Source organism: Mobula birostris, chromosome 7, assembly GCF_030028105.1.
Source record: "Mobula birostris isolate sMobBir1 chromosome 7, sMobBir1.hap1, whole genome shotgun sequence".
NCBI lineage: Eukaryota > Metazoa > Chordata > Chondrichthyes > Myliobatiformes > Myliobatidae > Mobula > Mobula birostris.
Window position 1 is genome coordinate 164,307,769 of NC_092376.1, and position 27,506 is coordinate 164,335,274.

Here is a 27,506-nt window from a genome sequence, read left to right on the forward strand (position 1 = left end):
CAGGTGGCACAGAAGGAGTATCGGGGGCAGTGGGGGGGGGGGGGGGGAAGAGCGGTGATGTTGGTGCAGAAACACCCAGCCCTGAGACACCAGGCAAGGTCATTTGATTCCAAACAATTGGTTTATTGACCATTAGAGAATGTCTCCCTGGTGCTTCCCACTACCTCCCCTCTCCTTTCCCCTTTTCACAACCATGACCCCCCCCCCCCGCCCCTTCCTAGACTCAGTCCACAATAGAGACCCTTATCAGAATCAGGTTTATCATCACTCACAGTTGTCAAGAAATTCGGGTTTTTTTGTGGCAGCAGTACAGAGTCTCAGGCTCTTTAGCTATATACAGTATATGTACCTGAGACTTTTGCACAATACTTTATGTGTCTCTGGAAATGCAATAAAATCTCAACACAGTATTATATTCTGGATCTTTTTTTATAAACAACTAGTAAAAGACCATAAGACATAGAAGAATAATTAGGCCATTCAGCCCATGGAGTCTGCTCTGCCATTCCATCATGGCTGCTCCCAGATCCCACTCAACCCCATACACCTGCCTTTTTGCTGTATCCTTCGATGCTCTGACCAAACAGGAAACGATCAATTTCTGACTTAAATATACACACGAACTTGGCCTCCACCAGTCTGTGGCAGGGCATTCCACAGATTTACTACTCTCTGACTAAAAAAATTCCTCCCTACCTCTATTCTAAAGGGTTGCCCCTCAATTTTGAGGCTGTGCTCTCTAGTTCTGGATACCCCCACCAGAGGAAACATCCTCCCCACATGCACCCTATCTAGTTCTTTCAACATTTGGGAGGTTTCAATGAGATCCACCCCGCCGCCTTCTAAATTCCAGTGAGTACAGGCCCAAAGCTGCCAAATGCTCCTCATATATTAACCCCTTCATTCCCGGAATCATCCTCGTGAACCTCCTCTTGATCTCCATATAAAAGTTTATATGGAGACCAAGAAATCCTTTATCACTCAGAACATTAAAAGAAAGCCAAATTACTTTGCAGAACAATTTTAGAAAAGGAATGATATGTATTTATAAGTGGTGAACTTGATGGGATTGCCCTGAGATATAGCACATACTCAATGGGCCAAATAGCTGCCTGCTACACTCAATGGCCACTTTATTAGATACACCTGTAGACCTGCTTGTTAATGCAAATAGCTAATCAGGCAATCATGTGGCAGCAACTCAATGCATAAAAGCATGCAGACACGGTCAAGAGGTTCAGTTGTTGTACAGATCAAACATCAGAATGGGGAAGAACTGTGATCTGAATAACTTTGACCATGGAATGATTGTTGGTTTGAGTATCTCAGAAGTTGCTGATCTCCTGGTGTTTTCACGCACAACAGTCCCTAGAGTTGGTGCAAAAAACAAAAAAAAAAATCCACAGAGTGACAGTTCTGGGGTTGAAAACACTTTGCTAATGAGAGGAGAATGGCCAGACTGCTTCAAGCTGATAGGAAGGTGACAGTAACTCAGATAACCACACATCACAACAGTGTTGTGTAGCAGAGCATCTCTGACTTCAGAACACACTGAAACTTAAAGTGGATGGGCTACCTCATCAGAAGATCACAAACATACACTCAGAGGCCACTTTATTCACTATAAAGGAGGTACCTAATAAAGTGGCCACTGAGTATATGTTATAAGGACATAAGAAAAAAAAATCTAAACTAACATAAGTGACAATTAATAGTACCAAACTTGCTGTCTAGTTGTGGCTGTGCCTTAAAGTTCAGTTGCAATGACTTCAATGAGATGGTATTTTGGAATTAGAGTACAACGTGCAGCTGTTGTCACGTTACACATTGAGTGCACAGGACCAAGGACAGACTTCTACCACCAGATTTCCACTGTTTTTCTGCCATTTTCCTCCCTAGTCACCTGTCTTTTACTTTTGTTTGGGCTCTGTCTTTATTCGCCTCAACTTTGGTGGTTCCTCATTTCCGCACCATCGACAACACTTTCAAAATGTTTTCACGGGCTATTAAACTCTTTAACTGCTTTGCTGTGAAATTAGATAGCAAACCAGAATCAGGCTATTTACTTCCAAGCTTCATTCCACTAAAGAGATTCATTGTTTTCCAGAAACCATTTGTATGAGCCTTTTTCTCTTTGTCAGTAATGTTGAGGCAGTCTCTCGTCCAGGTCTCAGAGCTACCAGTGTAACATTTTAACCACTGCATCACCACAATTCTTTATACATCTTTGTAAGTGTAAGTGTCAGATTCAGATTCAGATTAATTTATTCATCACACGTACATCGAAACATACAGTGAAATGTGTTGTCTGCACTAACAACCAACAGAACCTAAGGATGTGCTGGTGGCAGCCCACATTCAGCACCAACAGAGCATGCTCACCACGTTCACAAAGCAAGACCAGCAAAAACAACAACAGCACAACAGCAAAACAAGCCCTTTTCCTACATCCCACCCACTCATGCGCGCGCGCGCACACACACACACACACACAATCCTCTAACCACAAGTCAGGCCTTCTCCAGGGCCTTCAGCCTCCAGTGGACTTGTGGGTTTACATATTGATAACATTTTCTCTATTAATATTACTTATAAGTTTCTATAATTATCTCTTTATATCTTTTTCTATCTTTCTATTAATAACTATTGTTTGTAGTTTTATATATATATGTATAGTCCAGTCTCGTCCATTTATGGTTTGTTCCGGAAGCTAATTTTTCGCCAGGTGGTCCTGGTTCCTCAACCATTGGTGCGGACCTTGTTAATCCAGGTGACATCCAAGCCGACATGACACTTCTTATTCTTGTCGCTCTCATCCGGAGGTTTTTGTGGGCAGGTGTAACGTAACCGCGAGGGGGATGTGGAAGGTTAAAGCCAAAGTAGTCCCAGTGGTGACAGGAGCACCTGGACTGAGAGAGTGGCTCCACGAAATCTTGGGAACACCATCTGAGATCTTGGTCCAGAGGAGTGCACTACCAGGAACAGCCAGGAACCCTCAGGAGCACCGAACCCTCAGGCTCCCAGGCCTCTGATGGAGGGTCCGAGATTGAGGTAAAAATACACTTACACACCACCCATAAAAGACAAGAAAGATAAATAAATAAATAGATTTTAAAAGAAATATGGTAATTTTATCCATTGCACTGTACTGCTGCTGCTGCAAAAAAGTGAATTTCATGACATATGAGAGTGTTGGTAAACCTGATTCTGATATGTGTCCTTATTATGGACTGAGAGTGGGAAGGGAGCAGGCAGAGGGGAACCATGGTTGGGAAAAGGGGAAGGGAGAGGGGAAGGAGTGGAAAGCACCAGAGAGCCACCCTCAACCCTGGTACTCCTTCTCTGCCATCTCTCCCACACTCCTCCCTTGCTATTTCCAATGTCCCTTGCTCCCGCTAGATTCACAAACTCGGTCTACACTCCACACTGACAAACACATTACTGTGCAAAAGTCTTAGGCACCCTAGCTATATAAATGTGCCTAAGACATTTGCACAGTATAGTACTTCCAGTATATAAATTGAGTTGGATGAGAACGTAGGTCATCTGAATAGTAATTTTAAAGATGACATGAAAATTGGTCAAGTTGTATATGCTTAGGGACACAGTAAGGAAATATGTTACAAGAAAGCAGCATCCATCATCAAGGACCCCCACCATCCAGGTCATGCTCTCTTCTCACTACTACCACCAGGAAGAAGGTACTGGAGCCTTAAGTCCCACACCATTAGGTTCAGGAACAGTTAATACCCTACAAGTCTCTGGCTCCTGAACCAGCACTGGATAACCTTATTCACTCACCTCAACACTGCACTGACCCAACAATCTACAGACTGATCTCCAAGGGCACTATAATGCATATTCTCAAGTGTTATTTATTTACAGTTTTTTGCACAATTTGCCTTTTTTTTGTATATCGATTGTCAGTCTTTGTTCATGTATTGTTTTTTCATCAATTCTATTGTATTTGTTTATCTTTCTGTAAATGCTTGTAAGAAAAACCTAATTTCTAATTGGACATTGAACCCATGAACACTACCTCACTACTTTTTAAATCTTTTTTTGGACTACTTAATTTAACTATTTAATAGACATATATATATATACTTAATTTAATTCATTTTCCCTATATTTATCATGTAGTTCATCGTACTGTTGACATAAGTTAACACATTTCACAATGTATGCCGGTGATATTAAATCTGATTCTGAAAATGAATCTTAAAGGAGTACATGGATGAAAAATTACTTTGACTTTCGTATGGTGAGTGAAATGGTGGCAGATGGAATTTTACCCAGAGAAAGGGAACTTTACCCTTTCCTTTGTAAGGAAAGTAACACACACAAAATGCTGGAGGAGCTCAGCAGGCCAGGCAGCATCAATGGGAAAAAGTACAGTCAACGTTTCGGGCCGAGACACACCTGTGTACTGGAAATGACATTAAACAACTGTGAGTCTTGGAGCTTGAATTTTGCTTCCCGGATTACAACTGGCATAACGACCATCTCAATATCGAACAATTGAAACTGACTAGAGCGGTTTGAATTTGCAAAGAACGTTCTTCAACTTTAGTAATGCAGGTGCGTATCTGGCTGTGAAAATGGAAACTAAATAAGAAGCATTTGTACAGAAACAATTCATAGACTTAAATGAATGAGGTTTTGAAATTGATAAGTGTTTGAGTTGTTCTTATTTAAATAAGCTAACTACAGCTAACTGAGTAACTTATCAAATTATCGACAATTTGAGAGAAGGGATTTGTGGTTTGCTAAAATAGCCTCAATCCTTCAATTACATTTTTTTTATTTTAAGAAGCGTCTGCACATGAACACATATGAAAATTTGCATAAATACACACACACACAGAAACAACTCTGTATACATTTATGAAGGTATCCTGCTGAATGCTACTAATTTGTAGATCTTCTCTAAATCCAGTTGTCTTAAACACTTGCTTGCACTTGCAGCACGATACCTTAATAAGGACATCTGCTGGTGTGCAATACTTCTGTGCCGCCAAAGGTCGCTGATGTTGTGGGTAGTGTAGGTGCTTCTCAGAGTTACAACCGGATATTGATAAATTGAAGAGCTGGGCTGAAAGTGGAGGTGGAGTTCAATCCAAAGAAGTGCGAAATGATACATTTTGGAAGGCTGAACTTGAAGACAGACTACAGGGTGAATTGCAGGATTCTTAGCAGTGGAGGAACAGAGAGATCCAGGGGTACACATCCCTAGATCCATCAAAATTGCCATGCTAATTCATAGAGTGGTTCAGAAGATTGAAGCTGCGTGGGCTTTCATTAGTCAGGAGATTGAGTTCAACAGGCATGAGGTAAAGTTGCAGCTCTATAAAACTGGTTAAACCACACATGGAATATTGGGTTCAATTCCGGTTGCCTCATTACAGGAAGGAGGTGGAAGTTTTAGAGAAAGAGCAAAGGAAATTTACCAGGATGCTGCCTGGATGAGGGAGCATCGGTTTTGAGGATAGGCTGAGTGAACCAAAGCTTTTTCTCTTGGAACAAAGGAGGATGAGAGGTGGCTTGATAGAAGTGTATAAGATGATAATTAAAGAGGTGTAGATACATGGACAGCTAGCAGCTTTTTCCCAGGGTGGAAACAGCTAATTCAAGAGCACATATTTTTAAGGTGAGTGAAGCAAAGTACACGGGGAATTTTTTTTGCAGGGAGCATGGTACGTGAATGGCACAGATGTGGTGGCAGAGATGGATAGATTAGAGACATTTAAGAGTCTCTTAGATCAGCACTTGAATGAAAGAAAAATGGAGGGTTATGTGGGAGGAAAGCTTTAGATTCGCCTTGGAGAAATCCGAAATTAAAAAAAAACAAAAAATGTTGGAACAGTAGTCAGGCAGCATCTGTTAATATTTTGGTTCTGACAAAGGGTCACGGACTCAAATCGTCAACTGTTTCTCCTTCCACAGATACTGCTTGACCTGTTGAACATTTCCAGCACTTTCTACTTTCATTTTATTCTATTGAACTATTTCATCAAGATTCCAGAGCAAGGCTTGCCAACTAGTTATGCAGAGACCCATTCAAATCCATCCAATGTAAGATGTTTGTGGGATTAAATGAGATGCAACAGAACCAACAGAGTATTTACAGAGGAAAGGCATGATATAAAAACTCATTCACTACCTCAGCACTTATGGTAAGCTGACAAAGAATCACACGACTTTTAATTCATCCAAAAGCAACACACACAAAATTCTGGAGGAGCTCAGCAAGTCAGGCAGCATCTATGGCAGAGAGAAAACAGCAGGCACTTCAGGCTGACCTGATGAAGGATCTCGGCCCAAAACATTGACTGTTTTACTCTCTTCCATAGATGCTGCCTGACCTGCTGAGCTCCTCTATAATCTTGCGTGTGTTGCTTTGGATGTCCAGCATCTGCAGATTTGCTTGTGTCTGTGATTTATCTATATGTGGTTGTTTCTCCACAGTGTCCTGAAAATCACTGACATTTCCCAGAGTGAAACAGAATAGCAGCCATTTCATGTCATCTGCACCACTCCAGAAAATTGCCAGGCACTAAAATTCCATGGTAAACTGGAGGACGTTATTTACATTTCTCTTGTCTCTGGCCTTCATGTACCTGAATTAGTGAACTTATTAAACTCCTAGATGGTGCAGATGATGCTCAACCCCGTGAAAATATAAGATGAACTTGAATATGAAGCAACATAATAGAAATTACCAGATCCAATTTACATGAGGTCTTGGCTTTTGACAAGCTTAAGAGGATAAATAAGGGTTTCTATTCAACTCACATGAAATAAAGAGCCAAACTTTTAGTACGTTTCTAAAAGAACACGGAGTAGGTTAACCTTTGCTCTACGTGGCCACAGTATTTGAGCAATGACGCCATCTTGATCTTGGCTACAAGGACCATAAGTTAAAACAAAAGAGATACCTGACTGATGGGACTGCATGGAGTTCTTCTTTCTGCAATCTGTGCGACGACTGCTGGGTTGCTCGAGCTGATCAGTATGGGTGAGCTGATCTGAAGCGGCTGGTGGGACGGTGAGAGGTGGGAGATTCTGTTCAGCATGTTTATGGCACTGGTGTGGCAACGGTTCTCTTTCGGGCCTGTCCTCGCCGTGTCTGTCTGACCTGTCCTCCCAGAGTCCGTCTGTCTGATGGTTGTGTTGGAGTTGGCAGCTGATGGACTGCTTTGGCATTTGACACTTTTCACATCCAATCTTTTCGTTACCAGTAGCTGTTTTGCAGTTGAGTTCATCTGGAGAAGAGAGCGGAAGGAAACTCCAGTGAATAATGGCCCACGTACTTAGAGTAAGATCAGTAAAATTAAAGCCACAACAGGGTTACATTTTTCCAATAATTTATGTTTTTTTTATATTACTGTTTTAAAATGTCCATTTTCATTGCTTTAAGACTTATCAGAATTTAGAGTTGGACCTTTGCAAAGATTATGATTGAGGCGTGATTCAATGCACTTTTACTTCTGATTGAATCACACATCTGCTGAACAAAAATTCTTCATCTCACAGTTATGCAACTTACAGCCAAACTAGCAACAATTGTTACGTTTGGTAACTTCAACACATTGAACTAATTCAAAGGAAGAGACACAAGTCCAAAATGTGTGTCTAACTTCATGTTAATTTCAAGCGAGGTGCCACGTACCAGGTGGTACCATGATGATGTATACATTTCACGTATTTATACATATAACTCGTATACATATAAACAAGCAAGAACGCTTAATCAATTTATATATACAAACACACAAGATAACTCAAACATTACTTAAATATTAAATACTAAACAATGGCCACGTTTGAAAATTAATTCCATAGTATGTAAAAGCATTTCCTAACTGTAGAGATATGTGCAATGCAAGGCAAGAAAGGCTCGCACAATATGTATCTAAAAAAAACTATATCTTGAATTTAAGGACACACATTCACAAACTTTCACTTTCTAATATAATGGACTTGCATGCTTGCCTTTACAAAACCTGCAAAGTTTAGTTTTATTTATTTTCTTTAGAGAAACAGTGCAAAACAGGCCCTTCCAGCCCAACAAGCAGAGCTGCCCAGCAACTGACTTATTTAATCCTAGCCTAATCACAGCACAATTTATAATGACCAATTAACCTACTAACCAGTACATCTTTGGACTGTGGGAGGAAACTGGGGCACCCAGAGGAAAACAATGCGGTCACAGGGAGAACATACAAACTGCTTTCAGATGGCACCAAAATTAAATGCCGAACTCCAACGCCCTAAATTGCAATGGCTACGTGCTATCATGGCACTCTTGTTTCCTGTTTATCCCTTGTCTAGTATCAGTCCTGAGAAAGTCAATTCCAATGCTGTGGATTCCAGTTAAATGAGCCATCGGTGAGTCCGGGCAGCCACTTATTCGGGACAATTCTTAAATAACAAAAACTAATCACGAAAATAGCTAGGATTTATTTGGGACCCAATGCTGCTTAATTGAGACAGGACAAGAGACCGTTGTCGAACAGTTTCTAACCAGTGTCAGTCACGTACACTTACGTAGCTGTTAGAAACTACAGCATGTTTAGAGCGACAGTTTTTAAAATAGTGTCAACTGTGTGTGTGATGTGTTCAAAACACAATGATTTCTGTCACTGATAGTTGGTGAGTAATAAGCAGTAAGACAATTCAGAACTGTCTTGCTTATTGTTGCTTCAAGCATTCAGACTTGGAGATGTCAGAAATGGTCAGGAGTGAAAATGAAATGATTTCACTACTTAAACAAGTTAGTAACTACAAAGATTTTGAAAGTATCAAAATCATCTTGAATGTAACAATGAAAGAAGATCTGGAGTGTTGTGTTCTTTGTATTAGCGTGGGTTACCAATAACAAACCATATTCTGGAAGAAGAAGAGGTAGAACTTTTATTTACAACAGCAAACAGCAACCATGTTTTTAACATACAAGTTTCTAGATCATTCTCTCATTTCTGCGCATGCTCCGAATTCTGTCCAATCACGTTCTTACACGTGACACGTGATATCACCACATCTTCCTCTCCTTAAAAAGAAAAACAATTAGCAACATTAATCAAAACAAATACATAATTTAACATGTCTCGATCAGTTTCTCTGGGGGTTTACAAACATGAGTAGACTTTCTAAGTGGTTCACACAGTTCTTGTGCTTCGTTGTTATTTTCATGTTTTGTCTGGTCTGCATCAGTTAACTGAAACTCTGAGGTTGGCTCTTTCTTGAGGTCTTTGTGATTTCTTCTTAACGCTGCTCTTTCTTCTGTTTGGACCGTGTATGATCTGGGTTACTTCTTCAAGTACCGTATCTTTCTTAATTCTTCCACTTCCATTTGTAATGAAATACAAACCTTCTTTCTTCATCTAACTCATTCATTAACTGTGTAATCTCTTTTTTATGCTGAGACTTCCATTTTTACAACTGTTAGCACACCAAAACAATTAGTGCTCTTTTTTCCGATTATCTTCGCTTCTCCCGTGTTAGTGAAACGTATTATTCTTCCAGACCGACTTCTGACACCATGTTGTGTTCTTTATATTAGCGTGGGTTACTAATAACAAACCATATTCTGGAAGAATAAGAACTAGGACTTTTATTTACAACAGCAAACAGCAACCACGTTTTTAACATACAAGTTTCTAGATTATTCTCTCATTTCTGTGCATGCTCCAAACTCTGTCCAATCACGTTCTTACACGTGACACGCGATATCACCACATGGAGGATGCAATCATCAAAGGCACTGCATGAAGGCAGTCCGCTATCCGCACTAGGTGTCTGTGCTGAATTTGTTCATTTCCAGCACATTCTGGATGAATTCCTCTGTTAACAACTATAAGGAACTAATAACAGTTTTATAGATCTGCAGTAATTTTGGCTGTGCTCTAAATAGTTCTGTATTTTAGTTAAACACAATTTATTACTCAGTTAAATGGCAGTTTGTCTCTTTGATACCTTTTAACTATTTTCATGAAACTTCGGCTAATTAGAGCAGGCACTTAATTGCCCAAAATGTACTGATCCCGACGTGTCCCAATTAACTGGATTGTGTCCTTTCATATTTAACTCCTCAACCAGCAGAAGTAGTTTCCCTCTATCTAGCGATTCAGTTCTCCATAGTATTATTCACCCTTAATCTTCTAAACTTGAGGGAAAACAGTGGTAATTTACGTAAATTATTTTTGTCATTTATCTACTCCCATTTCTTTATTTAACCCTTGGAGTTCCATGGCCAATGTAGAGTATCTGACCAAGTTTTGTTTTATCTTGGCTCACAGTACTCTGGCTGTGAGGTAACCAAGGGTTTATATAACTTTAGCACAACTTCACCTCATTAAGTTCCACATCACCAGATATAAAAGCTGCATTCCATTACCTTGTTGATTAAACTTGGATCTGTCTATGACCGTTAATGATTTTTGTACAGACACACCCCATTTCATTTACTTCTAGTCTTGAAAATGATGATGTCATTTTTGCCATGATTTATCCATTCATTTAATCTGTTAACATGCATTATTTTGTTATATTCTTCCATTTTTGCTGTTTATAACGCTGTCTATCTTTCATCATCAGCAGGCCTCAGTGACTTTGAACCCTAAATGGTTAATAAATAGCGAGTACTTGCGGACTCAACATTAATTCTGTGGCTCACTTGTAGTCACACTTTGCCAATTTGAGTATCTGCTAATTATTGCTACTCTCGTTTCTCTGCTATTCAGCCAAGTTTCTAACCTATAGGTTAATAAGTTTCCTTCATTTCCATAAGCTTCCAATTCAGATAATAATCTTTCATAAGAATATAATGAAATGTGTTCTCAAAATTCATAGTCTTAGACTGACTTTGTAAAATTCAATTTGGTTTAGTATCAATTACAATTCCGCATTTAGTCCCTTTGATGCACTGAAGTTGTTTGATGTGATTGGTCAGTCCACAATTAGAGCCTCTAGTTATTTCCTGACAATAGATTTTGGGTTAACTGATCTATTACTTCCAGATGCCTGATACTCATCTTTCTTAAATACCAAATGATTGAATAGCATATTTTAATTCTTGAATAAATCACTTTAGAAGACTGACAGTGGTATATCTTCAATGCTCTTCCCTTTTTCTTTAAAAGCCCAAGTAGAAACCTTCTGGTTCTGAGAATTTTTACTAATTCTTAATGCCGAAGTTTTCTTCATTACTATTACCTTGTTTATGCTAATTTTATGGAGTTCCCATCCGTGGTTCAGCACCAGTTTCTTAGGATTGCAGAGTTCTACTGTACATCCTGATGTAGCCCCCTGGCAAGCCTCAGGCTCGCTCAGCTCGCTTTCGTCTAGGGGGAGCAGCCTTCGGCCCCGCCAAACTGGGTAATCGGTTTGTGTAGATGCTGTGTGATGTACCCCACCACGCCAAATAACAGACAGTACAACATATGCGATTAAATGATTACACTTTATAACTCTTACTTTCACTATGTAGATAGTAAAGGAACAAAATAAGAACTGTTCAACTGTTTATAAAAAAACAAGAAAAAGGCGCCATTATTTTTAACCAGTTCGTGCACACATCGTTGGAGCTCTTATGGAACCGGGTCCCCCTTCCTCCAGTCGATGTTCTCCAAGCTCTCAATGGGACCACCCTCGGTGATTAACCAAATGCTCTACTCGAGTCTGTCCTCGTCTCTTCTCCTCACTGAAGACCCTGGGCCTCGGACTCCCGCTCGGGGTCTGTTCCATCGCCCAACTTACAGCATTGCATCTCCTCTCTCTGTCCCCATCCGCCTTCTCCCCAAAACCCGCGAAAACCATAGCTTACAGACACACAAGAAAGCATAACATCTCTCCCAATGGGTTAGCAAATGAATACAATCCTCGTTATCAGTAATTATAACCCAAACAAGTTGCTAGACAGAGAACCACTGTCTCAGCAGTTAATATCACAGAGAAGCCATTTTATTTTTAACATAACAAAGAAGACATTTTATTAGCCTTAGCAATAACATAAAAGAAGAAACCCCTTACACTGATAAACAGTAACTACTGTTCAAGTATTTTTGCACTGACCTATGACCTTTGTCAGTCTTAGGCTATGTCCACACTACGCCGGATAATTCTGAAAATGCTGGTTTCGAGTAAAAACGATAGGTGTCCACACTAAGTGTTTTTCAAAATATCTCTGTCCACATTAGACGGATATTTGGGTGAATCTCCTCCTACTGGGCATGCACAGGACACACAGAAAACAAGCGAAGAGGAAACGGTATACTTGGTGCACATTTGTCCAGTTACAGAGTAGAAAAACTTAAAAGGAATTTTCTCTTGGCTCTCGCGCAAGAGGACTTAAAACTAAAAAAAACAAATACTGGAGAGTATGGAGGCAACCAACAGGGAGTTCACGGACAGTATGACCCAGCTGACGACGAACATTGAAAAACTGACTAACTCTGTTGCATTAATAAAGCACCTTGTTAAATGTATAAAACATATCTGCATCAGTGTTATCTTGTATTTCCATACAATGTTACATTAGGCTGTTACACATCTATTGTCAGAGAAGTACTTGCATAAATAGGTAAACCACCTTCATACAAGCAAGGACAGAAAACAGGGCAAAGTGAGTATACTTATTTATTCAGTAAGCTATGGGTCAAAGTACTTGGTGAGTACACTTCTAACTCTTCTGGCTTCAGTCATGTTGCCGTCTGTTCTGAAATTGTAAGGTTCTGCGAAGCGCAGAATCAAATATCGCTGTGATGATTGTACACTCTAGTATCAATTCTTTGGCGACAATAAAGTAGTAATAATACTAAGAAGAATAATAAGAAGAAAACAATGAAATGCCGCACTGTCACCATCTGTTCCGGCACGTCATGACAGCGGTCTTACAAAGCTCCAGTTACCCTGCACACACTGCAACGGATATTAGGTGTTTTCAGATTTACTCACTCTGGAGACCGTTTCTGAAAATCTCCATTTTCGGGGGCTGAAAACGCCGTTTCAGTGTGGACGGAAGGTCAAAACGAAGAAAAAGCTTTGTTTTCAAAACTATCCGGCGTAGTGTGGACGTAGCCTTAAAAGGACCTAGATTGCTTCTTTTTTTCTGAATAACCATGAGCAGAATTTGTGTTAATTTTGCTGATACTTCTAGATCATTACTTGTCACAGAGTCTTTTGGGATCTCCTAAACTTTGGCAATGAAATTAAAAAGTTGGACCACTACAATAATTTGGAAAACCTCTTCCTACCACTGACCCAAAACTTCTGCTAAAAAGCACCCAATTTTGCTTATGGTTGTCATAGAGTGAAACTAACCAAGGATGATATTTCATTTCACTTGTTTAACATTCTTCTCTCTACAATTTTAGCTGATCAATTATTTTATAAATGAGTTAACACTTCTGCCAAAATATGGAAGTCAGGAACTTGATTTGTACATCAGTATCCAACAGATATTTTCTGGTGACAAGGCAGATCAATTCCATTCTTTTCTGTGGTAAGTAACTGTGGAGCTCTTGTGAGTTGTCTCATCACCTTGTTCTTAACCAACATTCTGATTGGACAACGATATTCACTGAATAAGGTTGTCCAATCAAATTTGAAAACTAGACCTGATTATGCATCATAACATTGAAGGATTTAACTAGAACACATTGAAACTATTATTCCCCTTTACTATTACAGTTGAAGATTGTCTTAAATAGGGAGGAAAGCGTGGATTGGGACAGGTTGTTCTCTGGCATGGATGTGATCGGTAGGTGGGAAGCCTTCAAAGCAGAAATTTTGAGAGTGCAGAATTTGTATGTTCCTGTCAGGATTAAAGGCAAAGTGAATAGGAATAAGGAACCTTGGTTCTCAAGGGATATTGCAACTCTGATAAAGAAGAAGAGGGAGTTGTATGACGTGTATAGGAAGCAGGGAGTAAATAAGGTGCTTGAGGAGTATAAGAAGTGCGAGAAAATACTTAAGAAAGAAATCAGGAGGGCTAAAAGAAGGTTGTCTTGGCAGTCAAAGTGAAGGATAATCCAAAGAGCTTTTACAGGTATATTAAGAGCAAAAGGATTGTAAGGGATAAAATTGGTCCTCTTGAAGATCAGAGTGGTCGGCTATGTGCGGAACCAAAGGAAATGGGGGAGATCTTAAATAGGTTTTTTGCGTCTGTATTTACTAAGGAAACTGGCATGAAGTCTATGGAATTAAGGGAAACAAGTAGTGAGATCACGGAAACTGTACAGATCGAAAAGGAGGAGGTCCTTGCTGTCTTGAGGAAAATTAAAGTGGATAAATCCCCGGGACCTGACAGGGTGTTCCCTCGGACCTTGAAGGAGACTAGTGTTGAAATTGCAGGGGCCCTGGCTGAAATATTTAAAATGTCGCTGTCTACAGGTGAGGTGCCGGAGGATTGGAGAGTGGCTCATGTTGTTCCGTTGCTTAAAAAAGGATCGAAAAGTAATCCGGGAAATTATAGGCCAGTAAATTTAACGTCGGTAGTAGGTAAGTTATTGGAGGGAGTACCAAGAGACAGAATCTACAAGCATTTGGATAGACAGGGACTTATTAGGGAGAGTCAACATGGCTTTGTGCGTGGTAGGTCATGTTTGACCAATCTACTGGAGTTTTTCGAGGAGGTTACCAGGAAAGTGGATGAAGGGAAGGCAGTGGATATTGTCTACATGGACTTCAGTAAGGCCTTTGACAAGGTCCCGCATGGGAGGTTAGTTAGGAAAATTCAGTCGCTAGGTATACATGGTGAGGTGGTAAATTGGATTAGACATTGGCTCAATGGAAGAAGCCAAAGAGTGGTAGTAGAGAATTGCTTCTCTGAGTGGAGGCCTGTGACTAGTGGTGTGCCACAGGGATCAGCGCTGGGTCCCTTGTTATTTGTCATCTATATCAATGATCTGGATGATAATGTGGTAAATTGGATCAGCAAGTTTGCTGATGTTACAAAGATTGGAGGTGTAGTAGACAGTGAGGAAGGTTTTCAGAGTCTGCAGAGGGACTTGGACCAGCTGGAAAAATGGGCTGAAAAATGGCAGATGGAGTTTAATACTGACAAGTGTGAGGTATTGCACGTTGGAAGGACAAACCAAGGTAGAACATACAGGGTTAATGGGTAAGGCATTGAGGAGTGCAGTGGAACAGAGGGATCTGGGAATACAGATACAAAATTCCCTAAAAGTGGCGTCACAGGTAGATAGGGTCGTAAAGAGAACTTTTGGTACATTGGCCTTTATTAATCAAAGTATTGAGTATAAGAACTGGAATGTTATGATGAGGTTGTATAAGGCATTGGTGAGGCCAAATCTGGAGTATTGTGTTCAGTTTTGGTCACCAAATTACAGGAAGGATATAAATAAGGTTGAAAGAGTGCAGAGAAGGTTTACAAGGATGTTGCCGGGACTTGAGAAACTCAGTTACAGAGAAAGGTTGAATAGGTTGGGACTTTATTCCCTGGAGCGTAGAAGAATGAGGGGAGATTTGATAGAGGTATATAAAATTATGATGGGTATAGATACAGTGAATGCAAGCAGGCTTTTTCCACTGAGGCAAGGGGAGTAAAAAACCAGAGGACATGGGTTAAGGGTGAGGGGGGAAAAGTTTCATGGGAACATTAGGGGGGGCTTCTTCACACAGAGGGTGGTGGGAGTATGGAATGAGCTGCCAGACGAGGTGGTAAATGCGGGTTCTTTTTTAATATTTAAGAATAAATTGGACAGATATATGGATGGGAGGTGCATGGAGGGATATGGTCCGTGCGCAGGTCAATGGGACTAGGCAGAAAATGGTTCGGCACAGCCAAGAAGGGCCAAAAGGCCTGTTTCTGTGCTGTAGTTTCTATGGTTTCTATGGTTCTATGGAAACATGGGGTGCCCTATGAAAGAACATCATTCAAATAGAAATAACTTGTATTTATTCATAAGATGTGCATCTGTTAAAAGGCTCCGTGTGGAAACTCTAAAATGATGACTAAAATTAATTCACACGTCTCCTGTGTCTCTATGAAGGCACATCATAGGTCAGATAACTCTTGGAAGATTCAAGTGAGTTTAGAAATGGATGCCTGGAGAGGTTGTAACACTATATTGATTATGAGTGTGTGTTAGGTTTATAAGATCTAACTGATTAGTTCCAGAAAAATTAAAATGGGGCCTTCAATTTGTGCTGAGAGGACCAGAAGTTTTAATGGTTCAAAATAAGAGCTAAACGAGTCCTCTATGATGAATTTACATCCTTTTGAGAAACCAAAGCACTGAGAAGGGTTATGAGGAACTTGCATTGTGAGATTTGCAACGTTTAAGAGTCACAATGCAATAATGTGACTTAGCTACTTCTTTTATTTTGCTTTTTAATGAAATTGGTTTTATTTAAATGAAATTCACTTTCCTGACATAATCACAGATACAAAGGATTCATAAAAATACCAACGATTAAATGAGTTCCCTGTAACACTTACCTCAACAAATGAAATCGGGAATATTCCAACTTTTTCTCCGAGTTTGCCTTCAGCCCAATTTTCATCGACTCTCCGGATCACTTTTAAAATATCATTCTGAAAGATATTTTTGAATCTCTGTTAGCTCATAGTTTATTGGTGATCTATTGGCTCTCTTTGTATGGAGGTATTGTTTATGATAAGAAGTAAAAATGCATTTGATATTCATTCAGCTGGTTCTGAGGAAATGGAAGGAGACATGGGAGCAGATGGGAAGATGAGAGCTGAATTCCATGCTATTTTTTTCAACAGAGCATCATAAAGGCACATCTGGTTTAAGAAAATCCACAATCCTTACCCAGTCTGACCATTACGTGAATCCATAACAAAATGGTTGATTCTTAAAAGCAAACCATTGAACTCAAGGGTAGATAAAGATGGACAATAAAAATAATATTGACATTCACTGAATGAATAAAAGAAAAACCTGCAACCACTTTGGAAAACACACAAGTCCACTGTGATCAGAGTTGTGCACAGAGTTCCTATTTCTCAGCATCTGGTGAAGCATGTGCAATCTTTCTTTAACGGTATGCAATAGATCTTAAAGATAAAAGTTAGCTTAATTTTTCGCATGTACGTCGAATCATCGAAACATACAGTGAAATAAGTCGTTTGCCTCAATGACCAATGATTCAGATATGTGCTGGGGAAGTGTCGCCATGCTACCAACACCAACATAGCATTCGGACAATTTTTACTAACCCTAACCATACATCTTTGGAATGTGGAAGGAAACTGGAGCACCCAAAGGAAACCCACGCAGTTGTTGGGAGAACATACAGATTCCTTACAGACAGCAGTGGGAATTGAGCTCTAGCGCTGTAATGCATCATTACACGAGCCACTACACCACCACGCCACCCTATAATCTGTGTGTATCCATATTCCTTTGAAAGATTATAATCCCTGCTTGCTCACTGAAATTTGGCACACACTTGTGCAAGTACCCTGATCTCAGACTTCTAATAAAATGATTTAATAGGTTAAAGGGATAGCCAAGTCAATAGAACCAAGACTCAGGTAGGATGAAAAATAGATGGATGATTTTCCAGCATCCTTTATCAAGATTCAAAGTGCACTTATTATCGAAGTGTGTATATAGCATACAACCCTGAAATTTATCTTCCCCACACACAGCCACGAAACAAAGGAAGCAAACTGTTCAAAGAGAAACATCAAGACCCCCCTCCCCAACACACAAAAAAATCATGCAAATGCAACAAAAATGAGTGAAAACACAGAAAACACAAAATCATAAGGCATATTTCAGCTCAGCGCCCATCATCCACCAATTTTACCATCTAAAGCTGTTTTTTAGATCTTTACCATTTAAAGAGGAAAAACCTCTTTAAAAAATCATACGCTTTTATGATGATCCCAATGATATTTGATATTGTTGACATAGTAACTTATATAATATGTAAAATTTAGCTTGATATGTCTTACCTTGAGGAACGGCAAGAGATCCTTGTTGACCTCCTTTTCTTTCTCTTTGAGAGTGAAGTCGTAAAGAGCTTTGCAGAGAGGTGGGGGCTGAGGTAAATGATGGATAACTTGAACAAAATTGAGAGGGAAAATACCACACACTCCATTAATTTCTCCGTAATACCAATTCTCATCCACTTGCCGACGCAGGATGATGACATCACCTTTTTTGAAGCTCAGGTCTCCTGGCTTCTGGCCTCCGTACGTGTACAACGCTCTTGCACATGGCACCTGAAACAAACAAGAATGGAATTTCACTGTAAACAGTGTCAAAAGCAGTAACATTTGCTGATAGACTCAACAGCATTTTTTTTTCTGCAGAGGCCAGTCTCTTCAGCTTCCTGTTTTGATAATCTATTGAAACACCCAGATGCCAAAACTTCCTTGCCTAGGGATAATACCAGGTCTACTTTCAATCATTCCACACTGCAATGTATTGAACCCAAGCGTGAGTCTTGACTGCAAATATTTGCACATATTGTGAAATGCACGTCCTAACTTCTATTCTATGGTGTGAAATAGATTAGACAAATTGCTTCTCCAAATAAAACAAGAATATTGACTTAGATTAATAAAATGTCATTAATCTCTCTTATGAAGGAAGGAACTGACTCAGTGAATAGATATAAAAATCAACAGGGAAACAAATCTTAAAGCGTATATAATAGAGTGTAATAACAGAAGTATTACAAAGAGCATTCAGTCAATGCATTCCTTATACACGCACATTCACATAAACACTGCCATGCTATTCTACAGTCGTTGCAGTGAGCGTACGCAATTCATTATCTTCCCCAGTATATTCCATAATTAACCCGCTGTTCTCCCCCCGCATTGCTATGTACATTCAGAGTCAGTCACCAAAGTCTAGTTTAATTTCACTCTCTATTTGTATTTGACTGTAAGTGCGTAAGCTCAGCGTTCTGCTGCTTCACGCTGTCATTCCCCCAGCAGTCCTGTGGCATATGCTGGGTCCTAGACCGAGCTGATGTGCTCAGGCAACACATGCAAAATGCTGGAAGAACTCAGCAGGCCAGGCAGCATCTATGGGAAAGAGTAAAGTAAACATTTCAGACCCAGATGCTTCATCAGAACTAGAGGAAAAAAATACGAGGAGTCAGAGTTACAAGGAGGGGGGGAGGAAGAAACACAAGATGGAAACAGAAGGTGGCGGGGAGGGCGAAGGAAAGAGCTGGGAAGTTGATTGGTGAAAGTGATACAGAGCTGGAGAAGGGGGAATCTGATAGGAGAGGACAGAAGGCCATGGAAGAAAGAAAAGGGGGGAGGAGCACCAGAGGGAGGTGATGGGCAGGTAAGGAGATAACGTGAGAGAGGGAAACGGGAATGGGGAATGATGGTGGGGGGCATTACCGGAAGTTCGAGAAATCATCGTTCATGCCATCAGTTTGGAGGCTACCCAGATGGAATATAAGCTGTTACTCCTCCAACCTGAGTGTGGCCTCATCGCACCAGTAGAGGAGGCCATGGACTGACATGTCGGAATGGGAATGGGAAGTGGAATTAAAATGGGTGGCCACTGGGAGATCCTGTTTTTTCTGGCGGATGGAGCAAAGTTGCTTGCCGAAGGGGTCTCCTAATCTACATCACGTCTCACCCATATACAGGAGGCCACACTGGGAGGACCAGATACAATAGATGACCCCAACAGACTTGCAAGTGAAGTGTCCTCTCACCTGGAAGGACTGTTCAGGGGCTTGAATGGTAGGTGTAGGGGCAGGTGTAGCACTTCCTCCACTTGCAAGGATAAATGCCAGGAGGAAGATCGGGCGAGGGACGTACGGACAAGGGAGTCACGTTGGGAGCAATCCCTGTGGAAAGTAGAAAAGCAGAAGGTGGGGGTAGGGAAAGATGTGCTTGGTGGTGGGATCCCGTTGGAGATGGCAGAAGTTACAGAGTATTATGTGCTGGACTCAGAGGCTGGTGGGGTGGCAGGTGAGGACAAGAGGAACCCTATTCCTGGTGGGGCAGCAGGAGGACAGAGTGAAGGCAGACATGTGCAAAATCGAAGAGATGCAGTTAAGGGCAGCGTTGATGGTGGAGGAAGGTCATCTCGTTAGTCCTGGAATGAAAAGCCTTATTCTGAGAGCTTTATAGTGCTTATCCCGCCATACTTGGCGGAATAATTCAATGTCTTTAGTAATGGGGATATGTAAATGTTGTTTGCATACCTTATTTCAGTAGATCCTTCTGTTTATTGTGTAATATGACTGTAACTACATTGTGGGGTGCAGCATATTCTTATTCATGTGCAGCTTTATAACTTAACATAACATACACAAAAGCATTGTGTGTGTTGCTTAAGTTAGCTTTGTTGGTAACTAAAGATAGTATGACCCAGTGCCTAATAAAAGGAGCTCGTCATCCTCAGTATGAGAAAGAGATCGGAGCTGCCAAGAGAATAATCCAGAGCTATTATTGTGTTTTCTTGTAGACATCACTTTTCTTTACACTTTTTTTCTTTTTACTAATTTTCAGTGATTTTTGACTCACCTAATAAACACTCTAGCACTAAAGTGCTAAGCAATGCTACAATTTTTTCTTTGGTCATAACCCATGTACCTAACAAGAACATATAGAAACGAATAATATTTTCAAGCAGACCCACATGGATTTATGAAAGGGAAAATTATGTTTGACTAAGCTGCTGGAATTTCTTTAAAGATTCAAGAGTTAAGATGAAAGATTAGCTTTATTTGTCCCACGGACATCAAAATTAAAGGTTGCATGGATGAACTACAACAATTGTTCATCCCAGTTTGGCAAAAGAGTAAATCAAGGAAGGTAGTGCACCCGTGGCTGACAAGAGAAATTAGGGATAGTATCAATTCCAAAGAAGAAACATACAAATTAGCCAGAGAAAGTGGATCACCTGAGGACTGGGAGAAATTCAGAGTTCAGCAGAGGAGGACAAAGGGCTTAATTAGGAAGAGGAAAAAAGATTATGAGAGAAAACTGGCAGGAAACATAAAAACGGACTGTAAAAGCTTTTATAGATATGTAAAAAGGAAAAGACTGGTAAAGACAAATGTAGATCCCCTGCAGACAGAAACAGGTAAATTGATTATGGGGAGCAAGGACATGGCAGACCAATTGAATAATTACTTTGGTTCTGTCTTCACTAAGGAGGACATAAATAATCTTCCAGAAATAGTAGGGGACAGAGGGTCCAGTGAGATGGAGGAACTGAGCGAAATACATGTTAGTAGGGAAGTGGTGTTAGGTAAGTTGAAGGGATTGAAGGCAGATAAATCCCCAGGGCCAGATGGTTTGCATCCCAGGGTGCTTAAGGAAGTAGCCCAAGAAATAGTGGATGCATTAGTGATAATTTTTCAAAACTCGTCAGATTCTGGACTAGTTCCTGAGGATTGGAGGGTGGCTAATGTAACTCCACTTTTTAAAAAAGGAGGGAGAGAGAAACCGGGGAATTATAGACCGGTTAGCCTAACGTCGGTGGTGGGGAAACTGCTGGAGTCAGTTATCAAGGATGTGATAACAGCACATTTGGAAAGCGGTGAAATGATCGGACAAAGTCAGCATGGATTTGTGAAAGGAAAATCATGTCTGACGAATCTCATAGAATTTTTTGAGGATGTAACTAGTAGAGTGGATAGGGGAGAACCAGTGGATGTGGTATATTTGGATTTTCAGAAGGCTTTTGACAAAGTCCCACACAGGAGATTAGTGTGCAAACTTAAAGCACACGGTATTGGGGGTAAGGTATTGGTGTGGGTGGAGAGTTGGTTAGCAGACAGGAAGCAAAGAGTGGGAATAAACGGGACCTTTTCAGAATGGCAGGCGGTGACTAGTGGGGTACCGCAAGGCTGAGTGCTGGGACCCCAGTTGTTTACAATATATATTAATGACTTGGATGAGGGAATTAAATGCAGCATCTCCAAGTTTCCGGATGACACGAAGCTGGGTGGCAGTGTTAGCTGTGAGGAGGATGCAGAGTGACTTGGATAGGTTGGGTGAGTGGGCAAATTCATGGCAGATGCAATTTAAATGTGGATAAATGTGAAGTTATCCACTTTGGTGGCAAAAATAGGAAAACAGATTATTATCTGAATGGTGGCCGATTAGGAAAAGGGGAGGTGCAACGAGACTTGGGTGTCATTATACACCAGTCATTGAAAGTGGGCATGCAGGTACAGCAGGCGGTGAAAAAGGCGAATGGTATGCTGGCATTCATAGCAAGAGGATTCGAGTACAGGAGCAGGGAGGTACTACTGCAGTTGTACAAGGCCTTGGTGAGACCACACCTGGAGTATTGTGTGCAGTTTTGGTCCCCTAATCTGAGGAAAGACATCCTTGCCATAGAGGGAGTACAAAGAAGGTTCACCAGATTGATTCCTGGGATGGCAGGACTTTCATATGAAGAAAGACTGGATGAACTGGGCTTGTACTCGTTGGAATTTAGAAGATTGAGGGGGGATCTGATTGAAACGTATAAGATCCTAAAGGGATTGGACAGGCTAGATGCAGGAAGATTGTTCCCGATGTTGGGGAAGTCCAGAACAAGGGGCCACAGTTTGAGGATAGAGGGGAAGCATTTTAGGACCGAGATTAGGAAAAACTTCTTCACACAGAGAGTGGTGAATCTGTGGAATTCTCTGCCACAGGAAACAGTTGAGGCCAGTTCATTGGCTATATTTAAGAGGGAGTTAGATATGGCCCTTGTGGCTACGGGGGTCAGTGGGTATGGAGGGAAGGCTGGGTCGGGCTTCTGAGTTGGATGATCAGCCATGATCATAATAAATGGCGGTGCAGGCTCGAAGGGCTGAATGGCCTACTCCTGCACCTATTTTCTATGTATGTTTCTATCTAAAATAGCGAAACACCCAGTGAAATACATCATTTACGTCAATGACCAACACAGTCCAAGGATGTGCTGGAGGACAGCTCGCAAGTGTCTTTTTTCTCAGCCCGCAAGTGTTACCACGCTTTCAGTGGCAACATAGCACGCCCATAACTTACTAATCTCAACTGATACGTCTTTAGAATGGAGGAGGAAACTGGAGCACCCAAAGGAAAACCATGCTGGCACGGGGAGACCGTACAAACTCCTTCCAGACAGTGGCAGAAGTTGAGCCTCCTTCTTATATCTGGTACTGTAAACTGATGCACTAACTGCTATGCAACCATCCTGCCCCATGTTGCGAGTTGAACAGATAAGGATGACACAGTGAAGATGGTGTATTTTGACTTTTCAAAGGTATTGGGTGAGGAATTTGGTCAACAAGGTTAAGAGGGCATGGAATGTTGGTAATACAATTGAGAATTGGTTACTGGATAGAAACCAAAGGGGAATAAAAAGGTCGTCCTTAGGTTGGCAGGATGAGGTACCACAGGAACTGGTGCCTGGGCCAAGCTTTTCTCAAATTATATCAGGCCAGTTTTGCTGAAACATCATTCCAGGGAGGTTTGAGAACTCAAAGGAAGTTGTAGCATGGCTTTGGCTCAGACTGAATGAGGGGGAGAATGATGGCAAATTGAAGATAATGTGGAAAAAATCTACTTTACTGTTATAAAAAAAACAGAGTATTTGTTAACTGGTATACAAGTGACATAGAATTGTGTGGGCACAATTCATTGAGGGCAACATGCAGGTACAGAATGGAATTAGGAAGGTAAATATTTTGTCAGCTATTACCTTGGCATTGTAAAACCATAAGACAGAAGAATAATTAGATCATTTGATCCATCTAGTCTGCTCCACCATTCCATCATGGCTGATTTAGGTTCCCTCTCAACCCCATTTTCATACCTTCCCCCTAACCTCTGATGCCCTTAGTAATCAAGAAGCTACCAACCTCCACTCTAAATATGTCCAATAACTTGGCCTCCACAAACATCTGTGGCAATGAATTCCACATATTGAACACCCTTATTATTATTATTATTATTATTATTATTATTATGAAAGGATTTCAATTGATGGGACCTTGGAGAAATCACACTGGAAGTCTCACCTCTGAAGTGATGTCCTCCTGTGAGGGATTGCAGCAAAGATTCATTGTACTACGTTCAGAGATGATGGGTTTGCTGTACAAGGAGACTGAGCAGACCGGGACTGTATTCTCTACTGTAGAAGAATGAGAGAAAATCTCTCTGAAGCACATAAAATTTCTTAACGACCTGACAGGCTAGTTGTAGGAGAAATATATTGCCTGGCTGAGAAATACTGGACCAAAGGTCAGAGTTTCAGAATTGAGGTTCACGACTAAGGTGAGGAGAAATGTCTTTTTTATTAGATGGTGAAACTTCAGAGCATTTATACCCTGAAGGGTTGTGGAAGTTCAATAATTACGTTTATTCAATACACAAATCAATGGAATTCTGGAAATTCAGAGAATCAAGGGAAATAAAGATGCCGCCACACAGTGAGGATGAGATGAGGCAATGACCATAATCTTAATGGAGGATGGGGCGAACTCAAAGGACCAGATTCTGTTCTTATTTCTATTGTTCTTATGATCTAATCCCAGACTAACAGGAGCATGGCAGATCACCTCAAGACATTGAGTGGTAATGTACTCCAAATTTTTGCTTTATAACAAAGTTAATTTCAAGAAATCTCTGGCTAGCAATCTCCCATGAACCACACTCAAACTACCACAATAATAGAACAAAGAACACTACCGCACAGTTACAGGTCCTCTGGGCCCCAGGGTAATGTGTAGGCCCTTTGGCCCACAAGGTTGTGTCAGCCTTTTAGCCTTCTTGAAGGTCAATCTAACTCTTTCCTCCTACACAGCCCTCCATTTTCCTATCATCTATTTGCCTATCTAAGAGTTTCTTAAATGCCCCTAATATACCTGCTTCTACCACCACCCCTGGCAGAATGTTCTACAAACCCACCATGCTCTGTGTAAAGAATATCCCCTTGTATTTTCCTCCAATTACCTAAAAAAAATGATGCCCCCTTATATCAATCATATCCTCATAAAGTTGCTGGAAATTTGGTGGAAGCTGCATGACTTCTGGACATAAGTCTTCCATGGCAGAGAGGGAGAAGATGTTGGTTTTAATTTTAAAGTCACTGCAGAGGGCTAAATATTTGGACATTGGCCTTTAACAGGCCTCCCCAAAGAGTGTTTGTGGTATTCTGGGACACACTTAGATAGCCTAAGTGGAGTTGTGGTAAATATTCCAGCACTTGCTGAAATAACAGCTTTCCCTTGGTATGCTGTAACATAATTAGTGTATCATTCTGTTAATTATGTTGTTTCTGCGCAATGTCACTGAATATTATAGGGTATACCCTTTAATTACACAGCAAGTGTCACTATCTACAATGAATCAGCAGCAAACAAATATAGTCATAGCAAAGCACAAATGTGAATATCCAGTTTCTGCTTGGTTGACCAGACTGTTCAAACCAAAATTAACTCAAAGTTCAAAATAAATTTTATTATCAAAGTACACATACAAATAAACTTGTCTTGGGCTTCCAGCCAGGTACAGGTATCAATTATAACCGACATTTCAATGGCAAACTCTGCCATCTTCTTGAAGAAGACGGCAGAGTTTGCCATTGAAACATCAGTTATAATGATTCCTGTACCTGGCTGGAAGCCCAAGTAAAGTCCATTCATCATATATGCCGGGAAAGCATGGGAGCCTTTTTCAAAGAACATATATGTCACCATATACAACCCTGAGATTAATTTTCTTGTGGGCATACTCAGCAAATCTATAGAATAGTAATGAAAGATCAACCAGAGTGCAGAAGGCAACAAACTGTGCAAATGTAGATAAATCAATAGCAATAAACCACCAGTACATGAGATAGTGAGATATAGAGTTCTTAGAGTGAGATCATTGTTTGCAGGAACATTACAGTGATAGGGCAAGGGAGTGTAGTTATCTCCTTTTATTCAAGAGCCAGATGATTGAGGGGTAGTAACTGTTCTTGAACCTGCAAGTAAGATTGAGGAATTTTAAATGCAAATTATGTTCAACGGAAACTAAATTTCCATAATAGTTTAAAAATCAATGTGCTCAAGGCTGGCCCTGCAAAAACTCAATCACACCCCGATCAAATCAATCACCACGGCAGATACACTTGTCTGTGTGAATTTGAAGACTTTCTAAATACTACCGTGAATCTTTTAGCCATTGGGTTAACAGTAGTGTTTCAGAAGGTTTTGAATTTTTCTTTGAGTTGCTAGGAAGCTGGCTACTGGACACTAAATTGTGAGTGGTTTTGCAAATCTTACTTAAAGGATTTTTTTATTATTTAATAAAGATAAGCTCCAGCTGATGTTTATGTTTTTATAATCACATGCTAGTCGATGGCCTCCGCAACTGCCAAGATGAGGCCACACTCAGGCCGGAAGGGCAACATGTCATATTCTGTCTGGATGGGTATCAAGAATGATTTCTTTAACCTCACGTAATTTCTTCTTCTCCCCTTTCTTCCATGGTCCAATGTTTTCCGCTGTTAGCTTCCCTCTTCTTCAGCCCTTTACTTGTTCTACCTATCACTTACCAGCTTCTCAATTCATCCCCTCTCCCCCATTCAAACATCCTCCCCCTCGCCTAGTTTCAATCATCACCTGCCGGCTTGTACTCCCTCCCCTCCCATTTCTTCTTATTCTGACTTCTTGTCCCTTCCTTTTCAGTCCTGATGAAGAGTTTTGGCCCGAAACATCGACTGTTTATTACCCTCCATAGATGCTACCTGACTTGCTGAGTTTGTCCAAAATTTAAAACATCGTCCAATAATGCACATTTTGTGCTTGCCGATATGACTTTGAGTGGAAATTCAGAGAAGTGTTTCATAAAAGCAGAACAGATATAGTGGACTGCTGGTGCCTTTTTCCCAGAGTGACGATTGCTAATACTAGAGGACATCTTCCTAAGGAGAGTGGAGGAAAGTTTAGGGGGAAATGGCAGAGGTAGTTTCGTTTTTGCAGAGAGTGGTAAAGGCCTAGAATACACTGCCAGGAGCGTTGGTAAAGACATACTGTACATCAGGGACATTTAATTATTTAATTTATTTAGAGATACAGCATGGAATAGGACCTCCAGCCCAGTGGCACACAAGAGCCCTGACTTAACCCTAGCCTAACCATGGGATAATTTACAATGACTAACCAGCCTACCTGGTTTGGACTGTGGGAGGAACACATTCCACAGGGAGGACGTACAGCAGACGCCATGATTGAACTCCAAACACCTGGAGCTGTAAAAGCATCGTGCCACTGTGGCGTCCATTTAAGAGACTCTTAGATAAACATATGGATGAAAAAAAAATGGAGGGCTATGAGCTGTGTAAGAGGGAAGGATCAAAAGACCACAAGACATAGGAGCAGAATTAGGCCTTTTGGCCCATCGAGTCTGCTCTGCCATTCAATCATGGCTGATCATTGTTTTCTCTCCTCAGCCCTACTCCCTGGCCTTCTTCCTGTAACCTATGATGCCATGTCCCATCAAGAACCCCTCAATTTCCACCTTAAATACACCCAAGGACCTGGCTTCCACAGCTGCC

General features: G+C 40.8%; 1 protein-coding gene across 2 annotated transcripts in view; it reads right to left on the minus strand.

The window, feature by feature from the left end:
• The window catches only part of LOC140200548 (E3 ubiquitin-protein ligase SH3RF1-like), a 99,216-nt gene that overhangs the window by 27,917 nt on the left and 43,793 nt on the right, over window positions 1-27,506 (minus strand). For both annotated transcript variants that reach the window (XM_072264035.1, XM_072264037.1), the window contains exons 3-5: window positions 17,954-18,223; window positions 16,466-16,561; window positions 6,939-7,265 (exon numbers count right to left, since the gene is read on the minus strand). In XM_072264035.1, coding sequence (XP_072120136.1) covers window positions 6,939-7,265; window positions 16,466-16,561; window positions 17,954-18,223 — 693 coding nt within the window. The remainder of the gene's footprint in view (window positions 1-6,938; window positions 7,266-16,465; window positions 16,562-17,953; window positions 18,224-27,506) is intronic.